Below are 22,155 nucleotides of genomic sequence, written 5' to 3'. Positions count from 1 at the left end.
TGCCTTAATCTCTCTAAGGCTTCAAGTTTATTTGTGGCCCTATACTATTAGGCCATTTTCAAAATAATGGCTTAGGCTGCTTGATGTTCAAGTGTTTGTCAGTCCACTTACTATTTTTTTTTGCATTTATACAAGAGGTCCTTTTGTAGGATTTAAGTCTTTGCATGGTCTGACGAGTGTCAAGTGAGGTTTGTGGTAGCATCATGTATAAATCTCTTTTGAGTCAGTCATGTTGGTTCTGAAAAGAACGGGTGGTTGAAAACTCAAACCTTTTGGTCGGTGATAAGTTTGCAACAGCTCATTCTATTTTCTAGTTTAAACCACACTGACTGGATAACTGTACTTCAATTTTGGGATGAAAAAAAGACAAATTGGCTAGAATGGGATTTGAACCTGTGACCTCTGGATTAACAATCCGGCGCTCTTCAAACTAAGCTATGTGTTCAAAATATTTGACAAGTCCAAGCCAGAGCCTAAACGATGATTTTGAAAATGTCCTTTTAGTCTAACTGTCTTGCAGGATGCCCCTTTGTTAAGACAGCGCCCTCTATTGTCTTCCAGCAAGGTCCGAAGTATAAAAGTAATAATCAAATCTTAGTAAATTGAGTTTTCATGTTATTGCATGTTATCATCGAACATGGTTTGCAGATTTTTTTTTAATGGTAAGGAAATGGTGTAAAATATTTAAATGTATTTTGTTAATATTTTTTTTTTTAGGAGGGGCTTTGGGGGAGGAGGAAAGTGGCTGGTTCGCTTAATTTGAACCCTATTTTTATTGCTTAAAGGTACTGGACACATTTGGTAACTCAACAAATATAAAAGCATAAAACTTACTCGGTAATGGGCAATGGAGAGCTGTTGATAGTATGAAATATTGTTTGAATCGATTCCCTCTGAAGTAACGTAATTTTTGAGAAAGAGGTAATTTCTCTCAATGTTTCAATATGAGAAAGACTTCAGGCCTGAAGCCTGCATCTGAAAACACAAAAATGTGTGCAACAAGAGTGTTTTTTCTTTCATTATTTTATGCATATGTTGGTATACACCAAGCGAGGATACTCGTCTGTAACAATTACCAAACCTGTCCAGTGCATTTAACTCATGATTGTATTTTTGACAATAATATTACAACTTCAGATATGAAATACAAATGTCTAAAAAACTATTTTCTATAACTTCCAGTAATTAATATTCCACAATGTCAATAAACTACATCCAAAGTTGAGTTTAGAAAACCCTAACAATTTGTCTTCATTTCTTTTACTCTGAAAATATTACCTCAATATTTGAATCCACTGTGTTTAACAAGAAGCTCTTGATTTTAAGAAGTACTGGGATCGTAAAAATACTTAGTTACTGCCAATGATTTTAAGGATTAAATAGATGGAAATTTGCATCGAGGATAAAGAATATTAATTTTTGTTTTACCCATACACACCGATGTGTGTTATCACTGTATACTCAGTACTTTCCCGAGCTCTGTGAAAACAAATCACAGGCACATTACTCGGGTGGGGTTTGAACCCACGACCTTTAAAATTCTAGAGCAGTTTCTTACCAACTAAACCACCAAGATTACCGGGTAGCAGTTTGAGTTCCTATATTTTTAGCAATGATTTAATAAGGATTTATGTAAGGATATCGAGTAATAAACCCTGAGGGAAACTGACTTGGTAAGTTTTAAAGAATTTGGGATTGAACAAGAAATCATTTACTGGAGTGGGATTTGAACCGTAGTAGTTTTTGGGTCTGACACAGGAAAAAAAACACCGTTTTTGGGGGTGATGCGATCAAGCTTAATGAGTCGCCAAAACAGGCCAACAAAGGATGGAAGTTTCACAAATATTAATTTTGTAAATTTCAAAAATATGTCCTTTTTTATCTTGGCAACTTCCTTCCTGTTAATTAACATCAAAAAGGGGTTAATTAGTATTGAAAGAAATGTGCCGATGAATGTGCAATAAACAACTTGACTTTAAACTCCTTTTTTTCCAGTTTTATTTTCTTGTATAACAACTTTTGAACCAAAGGTTGTATCAACATGTGATTTGAACAGCATTAATGCGTAGATTATGCTATTTTCAAATGTATAAAGAAAAAAATTAAAGGACCTGGGTCGACAAACAGCTCATGTTGCTTAACCGCATTACATTTGCCCTTCAGAAGTCTTTCTCACCTACAAGCATTCAGAGCGTCTGGGTTGAACAAATCAGTGTCGATAGAGCTGCAGCAACAGTGTTATTTTGATTTGCTATGGACCCATTGGCTAATATTAGGTTAGTTTATAATAATTGCATAACATTTCTCATAAATTGTAATACCCAAGAGGTCAGTTTGTCGAGGAATTTCTCACTAAATTTGCATAATATAACCTTAACTCACGTCAAATTGTATACACAATATTTTACAAAAAAAAAAAGATCTTTAAATATATACACCCGTTTATTTACATGGGGTCTTGCGTTATGTCGCTAACGTTAGTAATCTTGTTAAGAGAGTTAGCGTTACTATTAATATGACGTTGGGTATTGTGTGCTGTGGTGCTGAATTAAGAGGCGTTACCGTACTGAAGACGGCCGTCGTTGAGTTATGCGGAGACCAGAAGTTACACTGGGTTCCTTCACAGCATGAGACACATCTCTGGGGAAGGAAATATCAAGTTAGAAGAAATAAATTATTCATCTTAAAGAAGAAAAGGAAGGGAAACAAAAAGTCATTTAAGCTGTTAAAATAATGTACAGGGCCCAATTTCATAGAGCTGCTTAAGTAGAAAATACTGCTTAACCTGCTTAAGAATTTTCTGCTTAGCAGAAATGAGCAGGATACCAGTCACACATTGTACACAGGACATAGTGGTTTGGCTGGTAACCTTATTCTGGTAAATAACACTTTGTAGTACTTAGCTACTTTTTGTGCTTAAGCAGCTCCATAAAACAAGGCCAAAGGCCCAATTTCATCGAGCTCAAAAAGTAGCTAAGCACAACAATATTATGCCTACCAGAACAGGGTTACCTACCAAAACACCACTGTAACAGGTACAATTTGTGACTGGTGTCCTGCCCATTTCTGCTAAAGCAGAAAATTGTTAAGCAATACTTTCTGCTTTAGCGGCTCTATGAAATAAGGCCTTGTTCTGGAGCTGCAATCAATTTTAGACATAATTATTTTATTTTTTTTCCAAAGAGTGAACAATAAACAATATATATACATGTACTGTAGCGTTGACCGGGGGTTGCAACGCACACAGTTTAATGACACAAGAAGGTACAATTTACTGGCTTTTCTGTCATCGTTCTGGAGCTATATTTACACTCAACAAGCCATACTAAATACACAAGAGAGAAGGCCTAAGCCAGAGGGCGCCCTCTCTTGCGAGCAGGTTCCTCGATCGGCTGCCAGCAGTGCTCCGATGGGGAGTCTTGCTTGCGCCCCCTAACCGTCGATCAGCACCGACGCTACAATACAAATAAACAGTTGCGGATTTGAATGTCTCACCTGCACGTGCTTAGTGCTGGTGTCTTTACAGCCGACAGCATTCACTGTGCATTCTTCTTGTAATGCACATTTCTTGTTGACTAAAATACTTTCTCCTGATTTCTGATTCAGGTAGTGGGAGGAGTAACAGTACTTGGTGCCTGTTCACGAAAAATAATTCCAAGTGTTAAAATTTCAAAATGATAAAACAAGTATTTAGGTTGGACAAATTTATAACGATCTTGATAAAAAACTGTTTAAAGCTTAAAGCCATTGGACACTTTCGGTAAACAGTATTGTCACAAGTACACTTCGTGTATCACAACTTATATATATGAAATAACAAACCTGTGAAAATTTAGGCTCAATCGGTCAGCGGAGTCGGGGGAAAATAACAGGAAAACCCACCCTTGTTTCCGCACGTTTCGCCGTGTCATGATGTGTATTTAAAATAAATCCGTAATTCTCGTTATCGAGAATTGCTATTTGTTTTAATGTTTTCTCAAAAAGAAAAGCATTTCATGGAATAATATTTCAAGAGAAGTCTTTCACCATGACCTTCTGTAAACCCTGTAAGTTATTTGTAAATCTGTGAACTTTTTTTTTTTTTCTGTTCCGAAAGTGTATAATGGCTTTAACTGACACGCATAAAGCAAGACTGTTTAAATATTCACTACCTTACGGAAACTGAGGGGGAAAAAAAACCAGGAAAAAAACCCAACATATTCAAACATTTTTGGGAGCTGCCGAAATATTCATGTTTATTGACATGTAAACAAGCTGTCCTGGCCATGGACCTGCCCGGTTGCTACGGGTCCTTTTGTTATCTAAATCCGCAGAATCCTGCAGAATGAACGCGGAATTGAACGGCTTGGAGGTTTTGACAAGGCGCCTTAATTGCAAAAAGAAACAAACTCACACACTTAAACCCTACATGTAAGTTCAAAAATGTGTGAGACTTGTACAGTCTACAGGAGAATTCTAAAGACAGAGTGCTCCTCAAGGAACAAAAGATGTCTCCACAGGGATGTAAAAAGTAGAAAATGTGTCTGCCAGTATGAAGAAGTTGTTTTAATAAAAATATGGATGAGGGCCAAGAACATTTCCAACTGCAAGTTAAGTTCAGTTCCAACTCCCACCGGTCAAATTCAAACCACAAATGTAAAACAGATGTGATTGTGAGAACACTTTACATGTCTGAAATTGAACTCACGATGAGTAAGACTAAGTTAGACGCCACTTTGCCAGAGAAAATGGCATTTTTATTAAAATACCAAGATGCTGTATCCATGGTGACATTTGAAATTAATACCACGGCAAAGATTGACTGCTTCTAAGGTCTCTGCGGAATTTCAAACCCATATAATAAAAAGGGTACTTTTCAGAATTACAACCAGGCTGAATTCATCATCATTCCCTTCCTCCCTCTCGTTTTAATTTCCCAGTTCTCTCGGAATAGATGTGAGGCTCCTTTTTAAAGCCACTGAACACGTTTGGCAAATTGTCAAAGACCAGTATTCTCACTTGGTACATGTATATCCAACATAAGCATTAAATAACAAATCTGAGAAAATTTGGGCTCAATTGCTGATCAAAGTTGCAAGAAAAAGATGAAAGAAAAAAAACCCTTGTTGCACAGACTTTTTTCAGATGCATGAGAAAGGCTTCAGGCCTGAAGTCTTTCTCAGATTCAAATATTTGAGTGAGAAATGACCTCTTTCTAGCACTACATTACTCACAATGTTTATAATTTCAAAAGCTCTCCGTTGCTTTATTACCAAGTAAGTTTTAGCGCAAACAAATACTGTGAGTAAAAACACAAACATGTTCATTGACTTTAAAAAAGAAAGAAAAAAAATAAAAGAAAAAAAAATTGCGGGATCTTGCATCTTTGTCTTACTTACCCTTGGGGCAGAACGCATCGTATGCTCTCTCGTTACACTCTCGATTGCTCTTCTTATCCGTGCACGTGAAACACTTAATTGCATTGGGGAATGGTGTACCTATATGAAACAAACAGAGACAAAGAAAAAACCCAACAGGAGTAAGTGCCACTCTACCCTCAAAATCACACGCTTGAAAATTTCCAAAGAATTTGGAAAATGTAGCACAAGGAGTTCATGAAATTCAATTTGTGGAGTCGGAACATTTTTTACGGGCGAGGAGCCGTTGCTGTTTGGCAATTTGGCCCAGGGCTCAGTTCATGAATGTTAACTCTGTCAATTTATTTTGAATTTAAAACTCAAAAGGACTTCAGTGTTTTTGAGGAGAAACAGACCTTCGGAATTTTCAACTCGACGAGAATTATAATTTCTGATCAAAAGATGAAAATTCAATAAGAGTTTCTGGATCAATAGCTTAAGTTTAGGAGTAAAAGTGGCGTGTTCTAGAAACGGGACACTTCTGAATTTGATTTGGTGGTAAGGGCATGTAAGCTTTGGTATGGTGGTTGATCGATATAAGTTTTGGTTCGTTCGTTCCCTATGTTGGGGCTCTCCCTGACTAGTCAATATTTTTGTTTGGGATACCACGGATTTAAAAAAAACTAAGAAATTCTCAATGAAAACAAAGATTGTTTCGGTTTACTTACTGTCATCATAGGAGAATATTAACGTTGGTTCGGTCGGTGCACTGCACGTGGACATTAACACTACATAGAAGAGCACCGGTGATAACCACTGCTTGATGCCCAGTGGCCAAGAAAGAAGCATGATGGGATAGCTACACTAGTTGCTATGGTAACACATTACCAACAAAATGATAAAGACATCACTCTCAATCTGTAGTAGGAAGAGGAGAAAACAAAACAATAATCAATTTAAGAAAATATTTTAAAATATCAAAAGGAATTTTACCGCCTTGGGTTAGTATTCCAGGAATATGACATAAAATTTTAATTTATTATTCTGTCTGGCTGAGACTGCAACAATAATAATCTCACATGGGGGTTCTATTAATACTATTAATATGAAGTACTCAGCACCAAGGTGTAAAAAATCTGTCAACACGAGTGTGGCTCTGTATTAACACACTTTTCCCTGCCCCTGCCCCCCCCCCCCAAAGCGACTTAAAGCCAACTTAAAGCCAAAGTCGTCAAGTCTTTACAAAATGTACAGAACTCCTTCCTACCAACATGCAATGCTTCATCAAGAAAACAACCATAAGAATGTCAAATTAGCACTAATCTTCTGAGCCCAAAGTCAAAGATCTGACAGGAAAACCTCTCTAGTTTGACATTTTTACTAGAATCGTTTTTGTGAACCATAAAGACAGTCCCTTTAACATATTTCTGTTTATATAGGTCAGGCTCCATATTGCTCCATATGATGAGAGATAAGTGAAATAATTGCTGTATGTGTGGAGCGTGAGTGATGAAAGATTTGATTTCATATTCTTAGCAACTTCTACCGAGACCTCATTTACCAATTTATATTGTGCATAAAACATGATAGGAAGTACATAGTCTGAGAATGGGTGACGGTTATTTTTTTGACATAAATTCACAAATCTTTTTTTTTTTTCTTTCTAAGGAGTATTTCAGCAATTATAACATGATATATGTAATCCTTAAGCTGTATGCACAGGACATGGGAGCGCAAAGCTGCAGATTCTGCATAGAAAACACCACATAGTTCAGGACTGCTCTTTTGATGCGTTAACTACCGTGCGATTTCAGCAAAAAAAAATTTAAGGGTACATTACACTAGTTAAGATGGCATCACAATTACAAGGACGGTAAAGGAAATCAACCTGGTCTGTACTTCAACCTGTATAAAACTTTGCGTCTAGAGAAATGTGACTGTAACTTAAATAGACAACAAACCTAATATGCCTGATGGTACAACAACTACTACCATACCATTATCAGAACACACACACATCCATCATATCAGTCATGTTGATATTAGCGGAATGATAAAGACTGACATAGCTACTGATTGAGTGGTATTACATGACTGCTAACAAGATCAGTTATCAGGAGCTTCCAATAAAAAAAACCCCCAAATATATCACGTAGGAATGTCCCTTCAACTGCGTACAAAGTTACTATAGAGCCTAGATTGATGAGAGAAGCTTCAGGACTAGACTTGTGGACAAGTTGTTAATGTTGCGATAGCTCTTGATCGAAGACTGCTCTCGCGAGATCACTGCTCTTGTGGGAGGCTGCTGGCTCCCTCCCTGACTGCTCTCCAATAAAATGAGACCATAGTCGCAAGAGCAGCAGTCTCGCAAGAACATTGCGATTGTTGCGAGAATCGCAAAGAGAGTCTGAACGCTATCACCGCAACAAGATAACATTTGACGACTTTATGACTGATCTAATGTGAGGAAACCAGCTGCTTTGTGGCAAATATTGTATTTCAAGAATGAGAAGAATGTCTATATACAGGGGGGAAAAGTACACCAGATTCTAGGACGTGAGTGTTTGATTTTCATGATTGCACCTATTGACAGAGAGGTGGGTTGGATCAATCAATTACTTCATGTCTCGTTTGACTGACTCGACGTTGTATTGACTCAATCCACCTGATGTCTTTACCTTTTATAACTCTAGGTGGCGCTGTTTGGGGTGTCAGATTCCGCATATAGTACCATGAAGGGTGAATTTTAGGCAAAGCGCATGTTGAAACCTATGACCAGTGAGAAAGTGGCCGAATGGGATATCAGTGCAAGGGGTGACTGGTCTTTTCTTTGAAATGAGGAAAACCTGCATCAGATAGATTGTTTTTGCACCGAGTATTTTTGTCCGAGAAACAACGTTTTTTGGACGAAGCACTTTAGTGTGAGATAAAACATTTTTTCTTGGAATGTTTTTCGTGTAAGAAGTCAAAATACACTTATACAGCGAAATGGTCTTATGACTAAATTGCAAGGATAATGAATCTCAGTGCTCTATGCGCTATATTTGATTTCTGTTATATCATTACAGTCTTGAAACATTGAAACTGATAGCTGTACCCATATACGGCAGCAAAAGCACCATTGAAAGCACCATGCACCCGAAACTGCAATAAAAGCAGCATTCACTAGCACCATTCAGATGGAAGGTACCACCCTCCTCTCACAATTTAGTTTTTTTTATTTCATATCAACTATCATCATTCTCTCCAAGCAGCTGCCATGAATGATCAAGACACCTCTTCATTTGGATGAGCAACACTCAGGATAGACACCAAGAGACCGAATAAAAAAACATGTTTAGATTCCTCCGTTTTTGAAAAAAGGACAGAGGATGGCATTTAAAACAATTTGGTTTAAATGACTACCTTACACTTTTTTGGGGGGCTGAGATTGTGAAAATATATCCTTTTTTTTTTCTCTTTATTTTTTATCTTTTTATTTTCTTTATTTTTCTTAAAAAAAATAAAACTCACTCAGGAAAAAAAAGAAGTCATTTATACAACAGTTAGAAGAAAACGAAAAAAGGAAGCAACCTCTTAAAAAGGAAGCGGGCGGGGACGCTCACCATGTTTTTATTTTTATTTGGCTTAATGTTACTGAGTCATCCATGTCACAATCCAATCTGATAACTCCCGCATCTGCTTTCAAGACGATGACGGAGAAACCCCGGAGAGGATAATAGAAGGATGCAAAAGGAGAATGTTGATGAAATTTAAGATGGTGTGTACTTTTTTTTTTAGATGATGGAGGAGGGGCTTTACTTTTAATCGCTGCAAATAACATTTGGCGAATACATTTATGAAGCTAATCTATTGCGATAACAGATTTTGTTTTTCCAATGTAGGCTGGGAATGAGTTTTCATGGTGTATGTCTTCGAAGAGGAATATTTTGTGTCCTGGCCTTGGCCTTGGTGCCACTTAATAACTCCCACAGTTTTTAAAGACAGTGGACACTATTGGTAATTGTCAAAGACAAGCCTTCACAGTTGGTGTATCTCAACCTATGCATAAAATAACAAACTTGTGAAAATTTGAGCTCAATCGGTCATCGAACTTGCGAGATAATAATGAAAGAAAAAAACACCATTGTCACCTGAAGTTGTGTGCATTTAGATGGTTGATTTCGAGACCTCAAGTTCTAAATCTGAGGTCTTGAAATCAAATTCGTGGAAAATTACTTCTTTCTCGAAAACTATGGTACTTCAGAGGGAGCCGTTTCTCACAATGTTTTATACCATCAACCTCTCCCCATTACTCGTCACCAAGAAAGGTTTTATGCTAAAATTTATTTTGAGTAATTACCAATAGTGTCCACTGCCTTTAAATATTGCTCCCCCAATATTAAAAACATTTTTTTGTAGGTATGATATTTGACCTTTTATTTGGTATAAACAAGGGTTTACCAAAGGTTATACATAAAGTTTGGGCTTTTACAGAGGTGTTAACGCTCTTTAACAATAATCTAAAAACAAACAGAGGTGAGTGTCCTTGCTGAGAAGAAATGCTGAAAAGACAGTCTGAAACAGGATCCTACTGTTAGAAGGCATTTTAAAAGGATCGCATTTTCACCTTTTGGTAAACTTCTAGGGTTTACATTTCACAGAGCTTTTAGGAACAGCGTCATCACCACAAGCAGTAGATGAAAGAGCAGATTTCTTTACATTTCTAGAAAAAACAGTTGATATTCTCGATCAGGCTGATTTAAAAAATCTGAATTCAGATAAAATTTCCCATCCCTGAAAAAAAGTTCTTTAATGCAAGCATCCCTTTTGGCTACAGTAAACCTGGACTCATTCATACATTCTTGTGGACAATTTGTAACACTTTCTCAAGGTTTTGGAGGTCTTTAGAGAGCGTGTTTAAAGTGAGGGATGATGCTCCTATGACATCTCCCCAGGCAGGTTCATGATACTGTGCTCCTTATCATTCATAGCCTAAGGTGTCCAAACTGAGAGATAATTGTCCCCACAACTATGTAGAGTTATGGCTTCTTGGAGGGCACTTTGCCTTCTAAGTTAGGAAAAGTACAAACTTGAGTCTTATTAGGGAACAAAAACAGAGGTGCAAGGATGTCTTATATGGTTGTTTTAAAATTGACTACAAGGTTTTAAACAACCATTTGAAACCGAGTCCCTACTCTTTGATAGTACAGAGTTTTTGGGAAAGTGTACAGATAAACAGAAGAAATGTTATTGAATGAGTCTGTTTGTAAAATCTTTCAATTTCCTATCTTTATGCCACTTCACAAAAAGAAAAGAAATAAAACTAAAATGTAACTTTTTTTTCTTCTGTAAAAACAAAGTAACTATGGTTTCATATTTCAGTTTCTTCATTTGGTAAAGTTGAAATTAAATTTGAGCCAAATATAGGGCCCATGACAATGTAAGGTTGGCCAAGTTAAAGCTTCACCAGTGGCTATAGCTGGATCACAAAAAAATACCATTCTTCAACATTACTGCTAGCTGCAGCCGATAGCCATAGTCATAGCTATAGCCTTTAGACGGAGCTGCTTGGTTTAGGCACAGCCTTAGTGTCCAATTGAATTTAAGTTTAGTCATACAAGCAGAGTAGCGCAGCAGCCATATAGTTTACCCCCTTCATGTTGTTTTCCATTCACAGTGAACAAAAAGCTATATCAATATCGGAACAAATGTGTGAGTGGGGGGGGGGGTATTCACTTTAAATTCCCTGCCAAATTCTGGCATGCCTTGGCCCAGTTTCTCCAACAGATGTAAGATTTTCAGATTTCAGAGAGCTTGGCTTGAAAAAACAACTTACAATGGAAACATGTGTGACCAAATCTCTGAATAGCCTAGCCTTGGATTCTGTCAAGTTGACATTATATCAAGCAGACTGGAAGGAATGAGGTATAAACCAAGCTATGATAGCATCATCTGTTCTATCCTTCTGACAGATATGTTTGGTCATTTGCGTCGTTTCACGTGTCACTTTGAAGCTCCGAAAACAGATGGTTTTAACACCGCAATTCATGAAACAAAACACAACGAAAAGGCTAAGGAAATATCACCATGTCTGTTTTAAATCCTTCGGGAAGAAAAATAGTACTTTCCTTTCACTGAAAAAAAGAGAGTCAAATCCAGGATGCCTGTCTCTTAAACCGCCCAGCACTTTGTGCATGAGAGATGAGCTTAACGACTAGCTACAATATTAGTTAATGTCAAACTGCCCAGTCAGAAGGTGCTCGGGTATTGCATTACAAGCTGTCAACAATATTTCTTTACCCTAGAAAATACCTTTGTAAAAGTAACACTTAGTAACACCATGTAATGATAATCTCTATGAGTTGGGGTTTGTTCTGAAAAGAACCGTTGATTTCAACTTGACGTTTCGATCAGTATGCTCTGATGTCTTCTGAAGAACGAATATTAATTTATTAAAACAGTTCTACAGCTCAAAGATTGCATTATATATATATATCTCATTTGCTAGGAATGGCAGGGTTTTTGCTTGTGTCATTGTTGGCTGCTGTGATCACAAGCGGGATCATGAGCACTGGTGTAATCGCGACACCAGATCTTGATCTGTGGTCATGATAAAAAAAAGCTTTCTAGATTGAGTGTAAAAAAACGCATCGTAAAAGTCTGAATTCAGATACATCTGGAATATCCCATTCGTGGTGTTGTCATGGAGATTGATTACCAATACAGACTTGTTAATTGGACACCTGTTCCATAGGAACTAATTAACAGGTGTAATTCAGATCCTAATCAAGGTCAAAGAGGCCAGGTGATCTGGAGAGTATCAGATCCCTTAAAAAATTCCAAGAGTGTCTTAAAGGCACTAGACACTATTGGTTATTACTCAAAATAATCTTTAGCATAAAAACTGACTTGGTAACAACATAGAGCAAGGGTCCTTGCTCTATGGTAACAAGCAATGGAGAGCTGTTGATAGTATAAAACATTGTGAGGAACGGCTACCTCTGAAGTAACGCAGTTTTTGAGAAAGAGGTAACATCAATTAGGCAGGTTCTTAGTCAAACATTGAAAGGCTTCAGGACTGAAGTTTTTTTTAATTTTATTTTTTTAGGCATCTGAAATCACACAAATTTGTCCAACAAGGGTGTTTTTTCTTCCATTGTTCTCTCGCAACTTCGATGACCAATTTGAATTGAGCCCAAATTGTTCATATTTTATGCATATGTTGGAATACACCAAGTGAGAATACAAAGGTGTTCAGTGTGCCTTTAAAAAATGCCAAGAGTGTCTTGAATTTCAGTTGTAGAAGTTCACATTCTGAAGGATAATACCTTGACCTTCGAGCTGGGGAAATGGTTTAGGAGTGGAAGTAGTGGATTATGGGTATCAGGGGAGAATAAGTCCGACACTTGATAAATTCTTTTAGTGGGGATTTAGTTTCTGAATGTGTATCCGGAAGCTGGAGGGAACGGTGATCAATCAAATGCTATGATTAGGAGAAGTTTGGGGTTAGTTTGGGATTTAAATCTTCATTCAAAACTTCAAATTATTGGAAAAATTATTCAAATGGTAACAAAGCTTCAACTGTGTGATTTGTCATGAGTGTATAGGCTCCTCTGGTTTTATGAGAAATATCTCTACTACACAACAATGAAAACATAGAAAGAAGGAAACAAAATTGAAAGGAATTATTTTATATTCAGATAGCTCTGATGTTTACTACGAATGTTTAAAATGCCATTTCCACTGCCACTAAAAAAAAACACCACATTCACACATGAAAGCAACATGTGGCTCTTATTTTCAAAAAATGTCCTTGCTCATTGCTTTTTCATTTTTGCAACTTTTAAAAAGCAGAAATAGGCCTACATGTATTGTAGGCCTCAAATTAACCCACGGCACCCACAGCAATGGGAGACTTTCTGGGACGATAGAGGGCAGCAGACTTACCGAGTAAATCCATTGTTCTCAGAATTATGCGCATGTTCAGAACTACGTAAACAATGGAAATTTACCCGGTATGTCTGCTGCCGCCTAGCGTTGGAAAGTCTCCTATTGCCGTGGTGCCCTGTGCTTTTGCTGTGGTGCCCTGTGCTTTTGCTACGGTGCGCTGCGCAAGGTTCAAATACAAATGTACGTGTTCCACCCTCATATCGGAGTCCCTTACCAGAGCAAAATTGCTGTGCCCCTCCAAAAGAGAACTTCAATGCCTGGTATAGCATAACAGTCCATCTGTTAACCATCCCTTGAAATAATTTGCTAACGGGCAAAATATGCCAACGTTCACTCAACTATAGAGGAGTACTTTACCAGATGTGGAGGGAGATACATAAACTTTCCATTCATAATTCTTTACTCCGAGGCTAAATTCAGGGTAAAAATTTAGGCTGGCTAAGCAGCTGCCTGACTAAAATAATAGGTCAAACTCTGCTGGTTTTTTGTTGTGAGATTTTTTTTTTTTTTTTTTGCTGTTTTTTTCCCCTTTTCTTTTTTTTTTAACAACAAAAATCTGAATCGCAAACTTGGTCCATTACATTCATTCTCCTTGAGATAATTTACGGTGTATATTATTATCACAAGTAGGGGTTGAATTGGGGCACTCTTCTCCCCCTTCCAGGTCCTACTACATAATAACAATAAACAGTGCCTGTGTTGCGGCTTGTCATAAAATGTCTGAGGTGGTACATGGTTTGCCAGGTGTGTTTTTTTGCAATGCCAACAATGAAACAAAAGAGTTTCTTTTTTTAAAATAACTGCTCATGTATCCTCTACTGTATGGTTAACTGGATGTCTATGCGTAACCCTGACATTTTCATCTGAGGAGGGTGAGGCCAAAAGATTTCGGGGGGGGGGGGGAGATATCTAATGCATCAAACCATTAAATTATGCATTTTAATTTGTTCCCGATATTATTTTAGGGGGGAGCAAGGGTTCTGACAAAGGAGGCTTCCCTCTTTTACCAGGCCTGGAATGATTATTTGAGAGGGCAAGGTCATTTCCATTTTGCAAAGGGCACCAAGGCCAAGATCAGGGGCAACAAAGGTCATGGCTCTGTGTAATTCCAGGCCTCCATTACACCACAAGCGTCAATAGTAATTTTTGGGAACAGTATCTTCAGCACTAGAGAAAACTATGATTTCTGCCTAAAGAAAATAAAAATTATCAACAGGCAGACCTTTTTCTCAAAAAAGTCTGAATTCATACAAAAAACACATTCTCATTCTTGCAGAGGTACAATACAATACTAAGAATACACATTTTAGTTCAGACGGAAATTTGCAAGTTATTTTCCTTGGGAAAGATGCCAATCTAAATGTCACAAACAAACTCAATCGTCAATGACTAATATTGACCAAACCACTCAACAAACAAAAGTATCAATTTCTCTTAATCCAATCTTATCACATATTGATAGCTAAAAATCGGTCAAGACCAGTTGATTATTTAGGTTAAAATTAACCCATGACAACAAACAATATGTATAAACTGGAGGGAACAAATACTAATATCAATGATTTTCGTACAAGGTTGAAAAAGTTCAAGGAGGTAATGACAAATTTGTTGTTTTTAAGAGTCCGGTTTCAAAAACTAAGAAGAAAATTTCACAAAATTGTTTACTCTTTTGTTTGTGAGGCTAGAATTCTTTGAACAACATTTATGGGAAAGTTGTAAAAAACTATGAATGGAAGCACTATCAACTGGCTCAAAACTAAGCTTGGGTGTTACGTTATTTGGGGATTTGAGGTATACCGCCGCCAAAATACTGCAGTATTCGGTATAACCAGGAACTGTTTTAACAGGGCAAAAGAAAATACACCTTAAAGGCAGTGGACACGATTGGTAATCACTCAAACTAATATTAGCATAAAACCTTTATTGGTGACGAGTAATGGGGAGAGGTTGCTGGTATAAAACATTGTGAGAAACGGCTCCCTCTGAAGTGCCATAGTTTTTGAGAAAGAAGTAATTTTCCACGAATTTGATTTCGAGACCTCAGATTTAGAATTTGAGGTATCAAAATCAACCATCTAAACGCACACAACTTCGTGTGACAAGGTTGTTTTTTTCTTTCATTGTTATCTAGCAACTTCGATGACGATTGAGCTCAAATTTTCACAGGTTAGTTATTTTATGCATATGTTGAGGTATGCACCAACTGTGAAGGCTATTCTTTGACAATTACCAATAGTGTCTACTGCCTTTAAACCAAAAACCATGCAGTCTCAAAGTTGTCTGAATTGAGGCCCTACAAATCATGGTTATAATAACAAAAGAGGCTAGTGCTGAGCATGTCTGTCTCTTTTATTAGGACAAATTGTTTTGTTGTTGACTTGTTTTCGGTAATTCACAAATACTGTGACTGCTCGGTAATACCCAATAAACGCCCAAGCTTACTCCAAACTCAGACTGCTCGGTAATACCCAATAAACGCCCAAGCTTACTCCAAACTCAGACTGCTCGGTAATACCCAATAAACGCCCAAGCTTACTCCAAACTCAGACTGCTCGGTAATACCCAATAAACGCCCAAGCTTACTCCAAACTCAATATCATGTATCACTTTCTCATTTTTATCTGCATCCATGTAATAAATTAATATCTGAGCGCCGCAAACAAAACTTGCTTTGTCCTTCTTCGAGAACACTGCACTGCTTCAAAAACTTGACAAATTTGAAAGCAACAAAACACAAAACCATAACCCAAGGCTTTCACAGCTGTTGCAGCCTATCAAGCCATACAAGAAATTATTCAAACAATTGTAAAAGAAAGAAAAATGGGTTAAAGTGACATTTTTGGAGTAATCTACGAGACCCGTGACAATACCGAAAGATGTGTGGGTTTGGCTTGAGATGTCATAAATTGAAATTTTACACTTGTGTCTGTTGAGAGAGATTTAAGTCGTAACAGCTGTTTCTATCAGCGAAAGCTCACATTTCTGATGAGGGTGTGAACAAAGAATTTTTAAATGCATGGCCTTCATTGATATTTGGATGACTGACTCCATTTTGGGAGTTTTTAAAACATATTTGGAGGACGAAATATGTAAAAAGTCTTCTTTATTTGTATAAATACTTTGGTAATTTACTGAAAAGAAATGTATTCATTGCACGTAGCAGCAAAATCTAAATCACACTTTGAACATAGTCCCCTTTTTGTAAAATACAAAGAGGGGTGTCAAATTGAACTCATGAAAGCCCCCCCCCCCCTCCCAATAAAAAGAGGTATAACAATAGGGTGTGCAAACACACCCTGTTTAATACAAGCCATGTGTTCAAAACTAGTTTTCTTTTTCCAGAAATGCTCAGTGTTAGTTGTGGGAGGAAAACAGATTTTGCATCTTGCAATCAGGGAGGGTTTGTACAACAATCAGAGAGATATTTAGATTTCATCATTATTTAGATTTCAACATATTAGTATGGACAACGTTTCCATAATCAGGGTGATTGTCAAATTTGTTCACCAGAACATGGAAAGATTGGTTTATTTTCAGGGAACTTTCTTCAGAATCAGGGAAAGTTGGTGGGTCTGAGAAAACCGCAAAGAAGGGAAAACCCACGCAAACAGGTACGGACTAAAAATGCAATAATTAAGTAAGGCTCCTGTCTGAGCTGGGATTCGAACCAGGGTCTACAGAGGTGAAAGACAGGGGAAGAAACAACTGAGCCAACCTGATTATTTTGCAAATGCAAATCACTCAACACAGTCTGGGTATTAAGTGTACGTCCTACATGTAGCTCCAACAACCTGAACTGGTACAGTAAGGACTGCAAACCGCAAAACACAAGCAAGGCTCCAGTCCGTGGTGGGAATCGAACCGAAGCCCACAGATGTGAAAGGCAGGGAAAGAAACAACCGAGCCAACCTGATCCCAAATTAGAATGCAAAGTTCAACAAATCACTCAACACAGTTGGGGAATTTACAACATGTAACTCCAACAACATGAGGAACTTTAAACAAAATCATATCAACTTACGAAGACAAAAACCATAACATAAAAATGGCTTGTTCTCTAGACAGTTCGACATACTTTTGTTACAAAACTTTTGGGGAAAATAGAAACAGGTTGTTTTTAGAGCTATCATAAATCTCCCAGCAGTGACGTTTCAAAACGTCTTGACTGATTTACAACATGTGATGATGACTTTGTTGGCTCCTCTTAGATTTAATAACCCTTTAAGGTGATGACAAATCTAACCACTTAGTCCTAAATAACGCTAAGGTCACGACCTTAAAAACAAAATGGCTACCCTTTTATGCGACTAGGTCAAGAACACATTGATATACGACTTTGAGGACACATTCTAGAAAGCTTTATCTCATTTCCAAAGTGGAACTCTTCCATTTTAGCCTGGCACTTATCAAGGAGCTGGCGGTTTCAAAAAGCTGATGGGCAACGCCACAAATATTGATTTTGAGAGAATAAACTTTGATTTATTATTCCTTGGTTTGTTGGAGTGATGTTGCGACAAGAAGAAGAAATCTGAAGTACTCAGTGAAGTGTTATATGGTGGCAGTAAATCCTACTGTACACTGTAAGTATTGCTACTTATTATGGATATACACTGTATATCTTTCTACAAAAAGCAATTTGTCAAAACAAACACTTTAATTAACACACACAAATTATCTTTTTAACCCTTTCCTGGAACCAAAATCTGCAAAAATGCCAGAAATCATCACTCTTTGTTTCAATAATATACCAAAATGTGTTAAATTATATGTTAACATTGTCTGAACACGTCATTGCACACAATTGAAGCTTTTGAGAGATAAAATAATAATGGGGTCCAAAGTTGTCAGGCATTTGACCTTTGACACTGACCTCTGACAGGGTCAAAACAATAAATATCCCTGCAGCTATAATAAAGAAGGAAATTAGCCTAAATTGTGGCAGGTTCAAGCATACCAAATTCTCTGGGATGCGTGTACATTGAAAATGAAGTCCAGACCGCAACATACCAGTGAGGTGTCGCTGGATTTCATGCACACTGTGGGGTTGTGATTCACAGTGTGGATGGAATGCTAGTAAAGCTAGGCTGAGAGTTTGTGAATTGCTCAGACAAAATAAGCCTAAAATTTAGAGTTTATTCAAAATTAATAATGAACTATTCAGTTTAAAGAAAGGTGTCGTTGGATTTTTTGCAAAGTGAGGTTGTGATTCACAGTGAATGAAATGCTAAAGCTAGATTGAAACTTTTTGGACTTTAGCCTTTTAGAAAGACTCTGTTATGTCAGACCATTAACTTTTTTTTCTTTTTCTGTTTGTTTAATACCTCAGCCCTTATTTGGCATTTTTTTAATTAATATTATTCATTATTGAATTACTCAGTTTGAAAAAGGCTTTTATGATAAGATACTAACATTAGGGTATGCCTGGAATACATCGTCAATTTTTTTTAAAAAATATGGTTATCAATATTTATGAATTTTATATGACCCAGGTCGAGTCTCACCTCAGACCGGAGCTTTGCATGTAGGGGAACACTGATATTGAGAAACCTGAGACAAACATGGGTGAGAGTCATTACTAACGAAAAAGTCTGAAACTTGGATACAAATTCAAAGGTATGTTGAAATGATGCCATTTCTACTGTTTGGTAACCACAAAAAGCACAAGAGAAGTTGACCGATGAGCAGGATTTCTTTATTTGTGGAAAAAAATATTGACTGATTTCTTAACCAGGCCGACATAAAAAGTCTGAATTCAGCCAAAAGTATGAACAATCTCATCCCTGCACAAAGTTTATGAACAGAACAAAAAGTTATAAATGTAATTCAAACTTACCTGAGTTTATTTTTTCCAAATATCCAGATCTTGTTTCTTCACATTTAAACAAACTTTATTTGCAAGCCATACCTAGAAAATAAAAAAAAGGAAAGAACTTTTAATGAAAAAGCTGTTAGACTCACACTGTTCTTGACATTCAGAAAAGGAGGCAGCAGTGCGTTTGTATTGACTGGTGTGCTGGTTCTGCAAATGACTGATAATTTGTGATCAATCATAGAAGGACAGTGTGCGTGTAGACATGGCGGCGTTCAAATCCGAAATGAGATCCAAGACCATTATAAAGGGAAAAATACATACGCTCATTCTGTTGTTTGTGATCATTTTAGAATGGCGTAAGTAAATATTTTAAGAACTTACGATCGAACCTGGCGATAGACAAAATACAAATTTTAAAATTGAATAGGCATGTTTTTTAACAAAGAAGTTTGTAGAATGGTGGGGAGACGCAATTATACTGTGTGGATGAAAGTACAATTCATTCAGACACACTATGGGTAATTTATAGGAAAGCACTCTCAGGTGAAATGACTTCTGGGTTTCTGTTAGGAAAAGTAATCGTGTTGAATCAACAAAGGAGGACTTTCAAAACAAGAATAAATAAGGGGTTAAAGAAAGAAAAAAAGGGTATTAATATTCTGTTCAGACAGGGAGCGTTTTTATCATGCTTCATGGAATATAATACAGACAAATTGAATTCTGAATTCAATTAAACCTATGTTCTGAATAGTAATTTGATTTTATTCTAATCATGTCCGGATAACAACAAATACTATCACATTTCATCTAGTTTCTTTTAAAACCAATAAATTAAAACCAGCAGTTGACCTCATTTTCGAAATTCATTTAACTTTTTTGCTTTGAAAAATAGTATTAGGTGTTGCAAACTGCTTTTACAACAACCTATGGTATATATGCAAAAAAATAGTTAGTGGCCAGACGTATTTGTTATTTTGTTGCATGCCAAAGCAAAAGTTCAATAAAAAAAACAGTAGTAGAATTTTTTATTTATTCTTGTCCCAAAACTAGCTTTCAAATTTGCAGAGGAAAAATTACTTATTTTGTTCACAGTAATTCAACATCTACCCATCCATTCGAAACCCAGTAGACCATAAAAAAAAACCTTACTGCTTAGATGAATTTTTCAAGGTTTAAATTCAAATTCCCCTCGGAAAACCTTCAGAAGACATTTCAAAAAGATTGACTGGATGAGTCACACATTATTGTCATCCGTGGAGCGACCTATCACTGAGAGGGTCAAACCACTGAACCAAAATCAAACGAAACAAGCAGAGGTGGTTACTGCTAAGGAGTGAGACCAAGATGGATACTATAAACTCCCCCCCCCCCCAACAGAAGTGTAAACCCTCCTTGTCGCATCTAAATCATGTGAGTAGATTTATTGGGATGGATGTAGGTATTAAGATCCGACAGAGGCGTTTCATCACAAATCTATCTAGAGTTCCAAATGAAGATTCCGGTTTCTTGACAATAAAGAGGGATTTCTGTCTAGTGTCTACAATTTATTGCCAATATATTTGTTTTTACCAATCAACAGCAATACATCCGGCAGTGGCCAGGACCCACAATATCATAAAAGATGTAAGCTGAAAAACTTATTGGTAATTGTCAAAGACCAGTCTTCTCACTTGGTGTATCTCAACATATGCATAAAATAACAAACCTGTGAAAATTTGAGCTCAATTGATCATCGAAGTTGCGATATAATAATGAAAGAAAAAACACCTTGTCACACAAAGTTGTGTGCGTTCAGATGCTTGAATTCGAGACCTCAAATTCTAAATCTGAGGTCTCGAAATCAAATACGCCGAAAATCACTTCTTTCTCGAAAACTACTCCACTTCAGAGGAAGCCGTTTCTCACAATGTTTTATACTATCAACCTCTACCCATTATTTGTTACCAAGTAAGGTTTTATGCTAATAATATTTTGAGTAATTACCAATAGTGTCCACTGCCTTCAAGCACAGAAAATTCTTGCATTAAAAAAAAAGGGAAAAAAAAGGGTTACCAGAAGGCTGAATAAACAGAAAGAAAAAAAAGGTTGTTTTATTTTGATGTAAGGTTTTTTCTTTTCTTTTTTTTTTTGGGGGGGGAGGGGCCCTCCAAGAAAGACACTTCTAATGCCAGGCCATTACATTTTTTATTTGCATATTTTTAAGTTGATGGAACTTCACCACCTAAGGTTATTCTGATTAACATCCAACCAAACGATGGGATAGCCTGAAGCTGAAGGAACTGCTTGCTAAGAAACCACTAATGCGCTATGCACTCAGGACATTGGTTTAAAGGGATTGTTATTTGATTGGTTATTGGAACCCACAGTCTGTTTCAATTCTACAATTCAGTTGCAGGTAAACACCCCCAAAACTAACCTGTGAACATTTTATTTCCAAGTGTCTCGATTTTAAACAGCATTGTAAAGGGAAAGCATACTTCTTACCGAGTAGGTTTTGTCATAATTAATTGTCGTTAATTTCATGAGTACTTACCAAACAAATCGAATGAAATGCAGATGTAAAAATCAATTGTTCAGGAAAACATCACCATAATTACAGGGTCTAGATACACTCGGATGCATTCTTACCAGTAACCGACAGTCGACAGACTTCTTCTTCTTTTACAAAACAAACTACAGATCCTTTAAGATGTTAGTTTAATAAAGTGTGTTCATCCATTTTTTTCTTCTCCTCCTACTTGGACCCCGTCTCCTCCCTCTGGCTTCCCCCAAGCCGGGCCGGAAGGAGAAGACGATGAAATTGGTTTCCAGCCGCCGGGCTTTCTGCACCATCTAAATCAGATTGCTCAGCGGTTTGTGGTTTGCTGTTTTTCTCGAGATAGGGTCAGTTAGCATGTCGGCAGGGTTTATGCTGAAAGGCGACAGGCTTTGTGCAGCGTCTAAAATCAGATAGCTGGGTGGGTTGGCTTCTTATGTTGAAGAAAGGGGTCATTGAGGCGTCTTGCGGCTCGTATGTTAAGAGGGGTGGGTGGCAATGAACTTTAATCCATCAGTTTATTTAGTCAGGGGTGAGAT

General features: G+C 37.1%; 1 protein-coding gene across 2 annotated transcripts in view; it reads right to left on the bottom strand.

Annotated features, from left to right (window-relative positions):
• Positions 1-1,505: 1,505 nt before the first annotated feature.
• LOC117300387 (ly6/PLAUR domain-containing protein 6-like) overlaps positions 1,506-22,155 on the bottom strand; it is a 62,758-nt gene continuing 42,108 nt past the window's right edge. For both annotated transcript variants that reach the window (XM_033784166.1, XM_033784167.1), the window contains exons 4-8: positions 19,102-19,173; positions 6,065-6,254; positions 5,379-5,477; positions 3,496-3,635; positions 1,506-2,640 (exon numbers count right to left, since the gene is read on the bottom strand). In XM_033784166.1, the coding sequence (XP_033640057.1) occupies positions 2,464-2,640; positions 3,496-3,635; positions 5,379-5,477; positions 6,065-6,185 (537 nt within the window). In that variant the 5' untranslated portion in view covers positions 6,186-6,254; positions 19,102-19,173 and the 3' untranslated portion in view covers positions 1,506-2,463. The remainder of the gene's footprint in view (positions 2,641-3,495; positions 3,636-5,378; positions 5,478-6,064; positions 6,255-19,101; positions 19,174-22,155) is intronic.

Source organism: Asterias rubens, chromosome 15, assembly GCF_902459465.1.
Source record: "Asterias rubens chromosome 15, eAstRub1.3, whole genome shotgun sequence".
In the NCBI taxonomy this organism is placed as follows: Eukaryota; Metazoa; Echinodermata; class Asteroidea; order Forcipulatida; family Asteriidae; genus Asterias; species Asterias rubens.
This window is presented reverse-complemented; position numbering and strand designations above follow the sequence as displayed.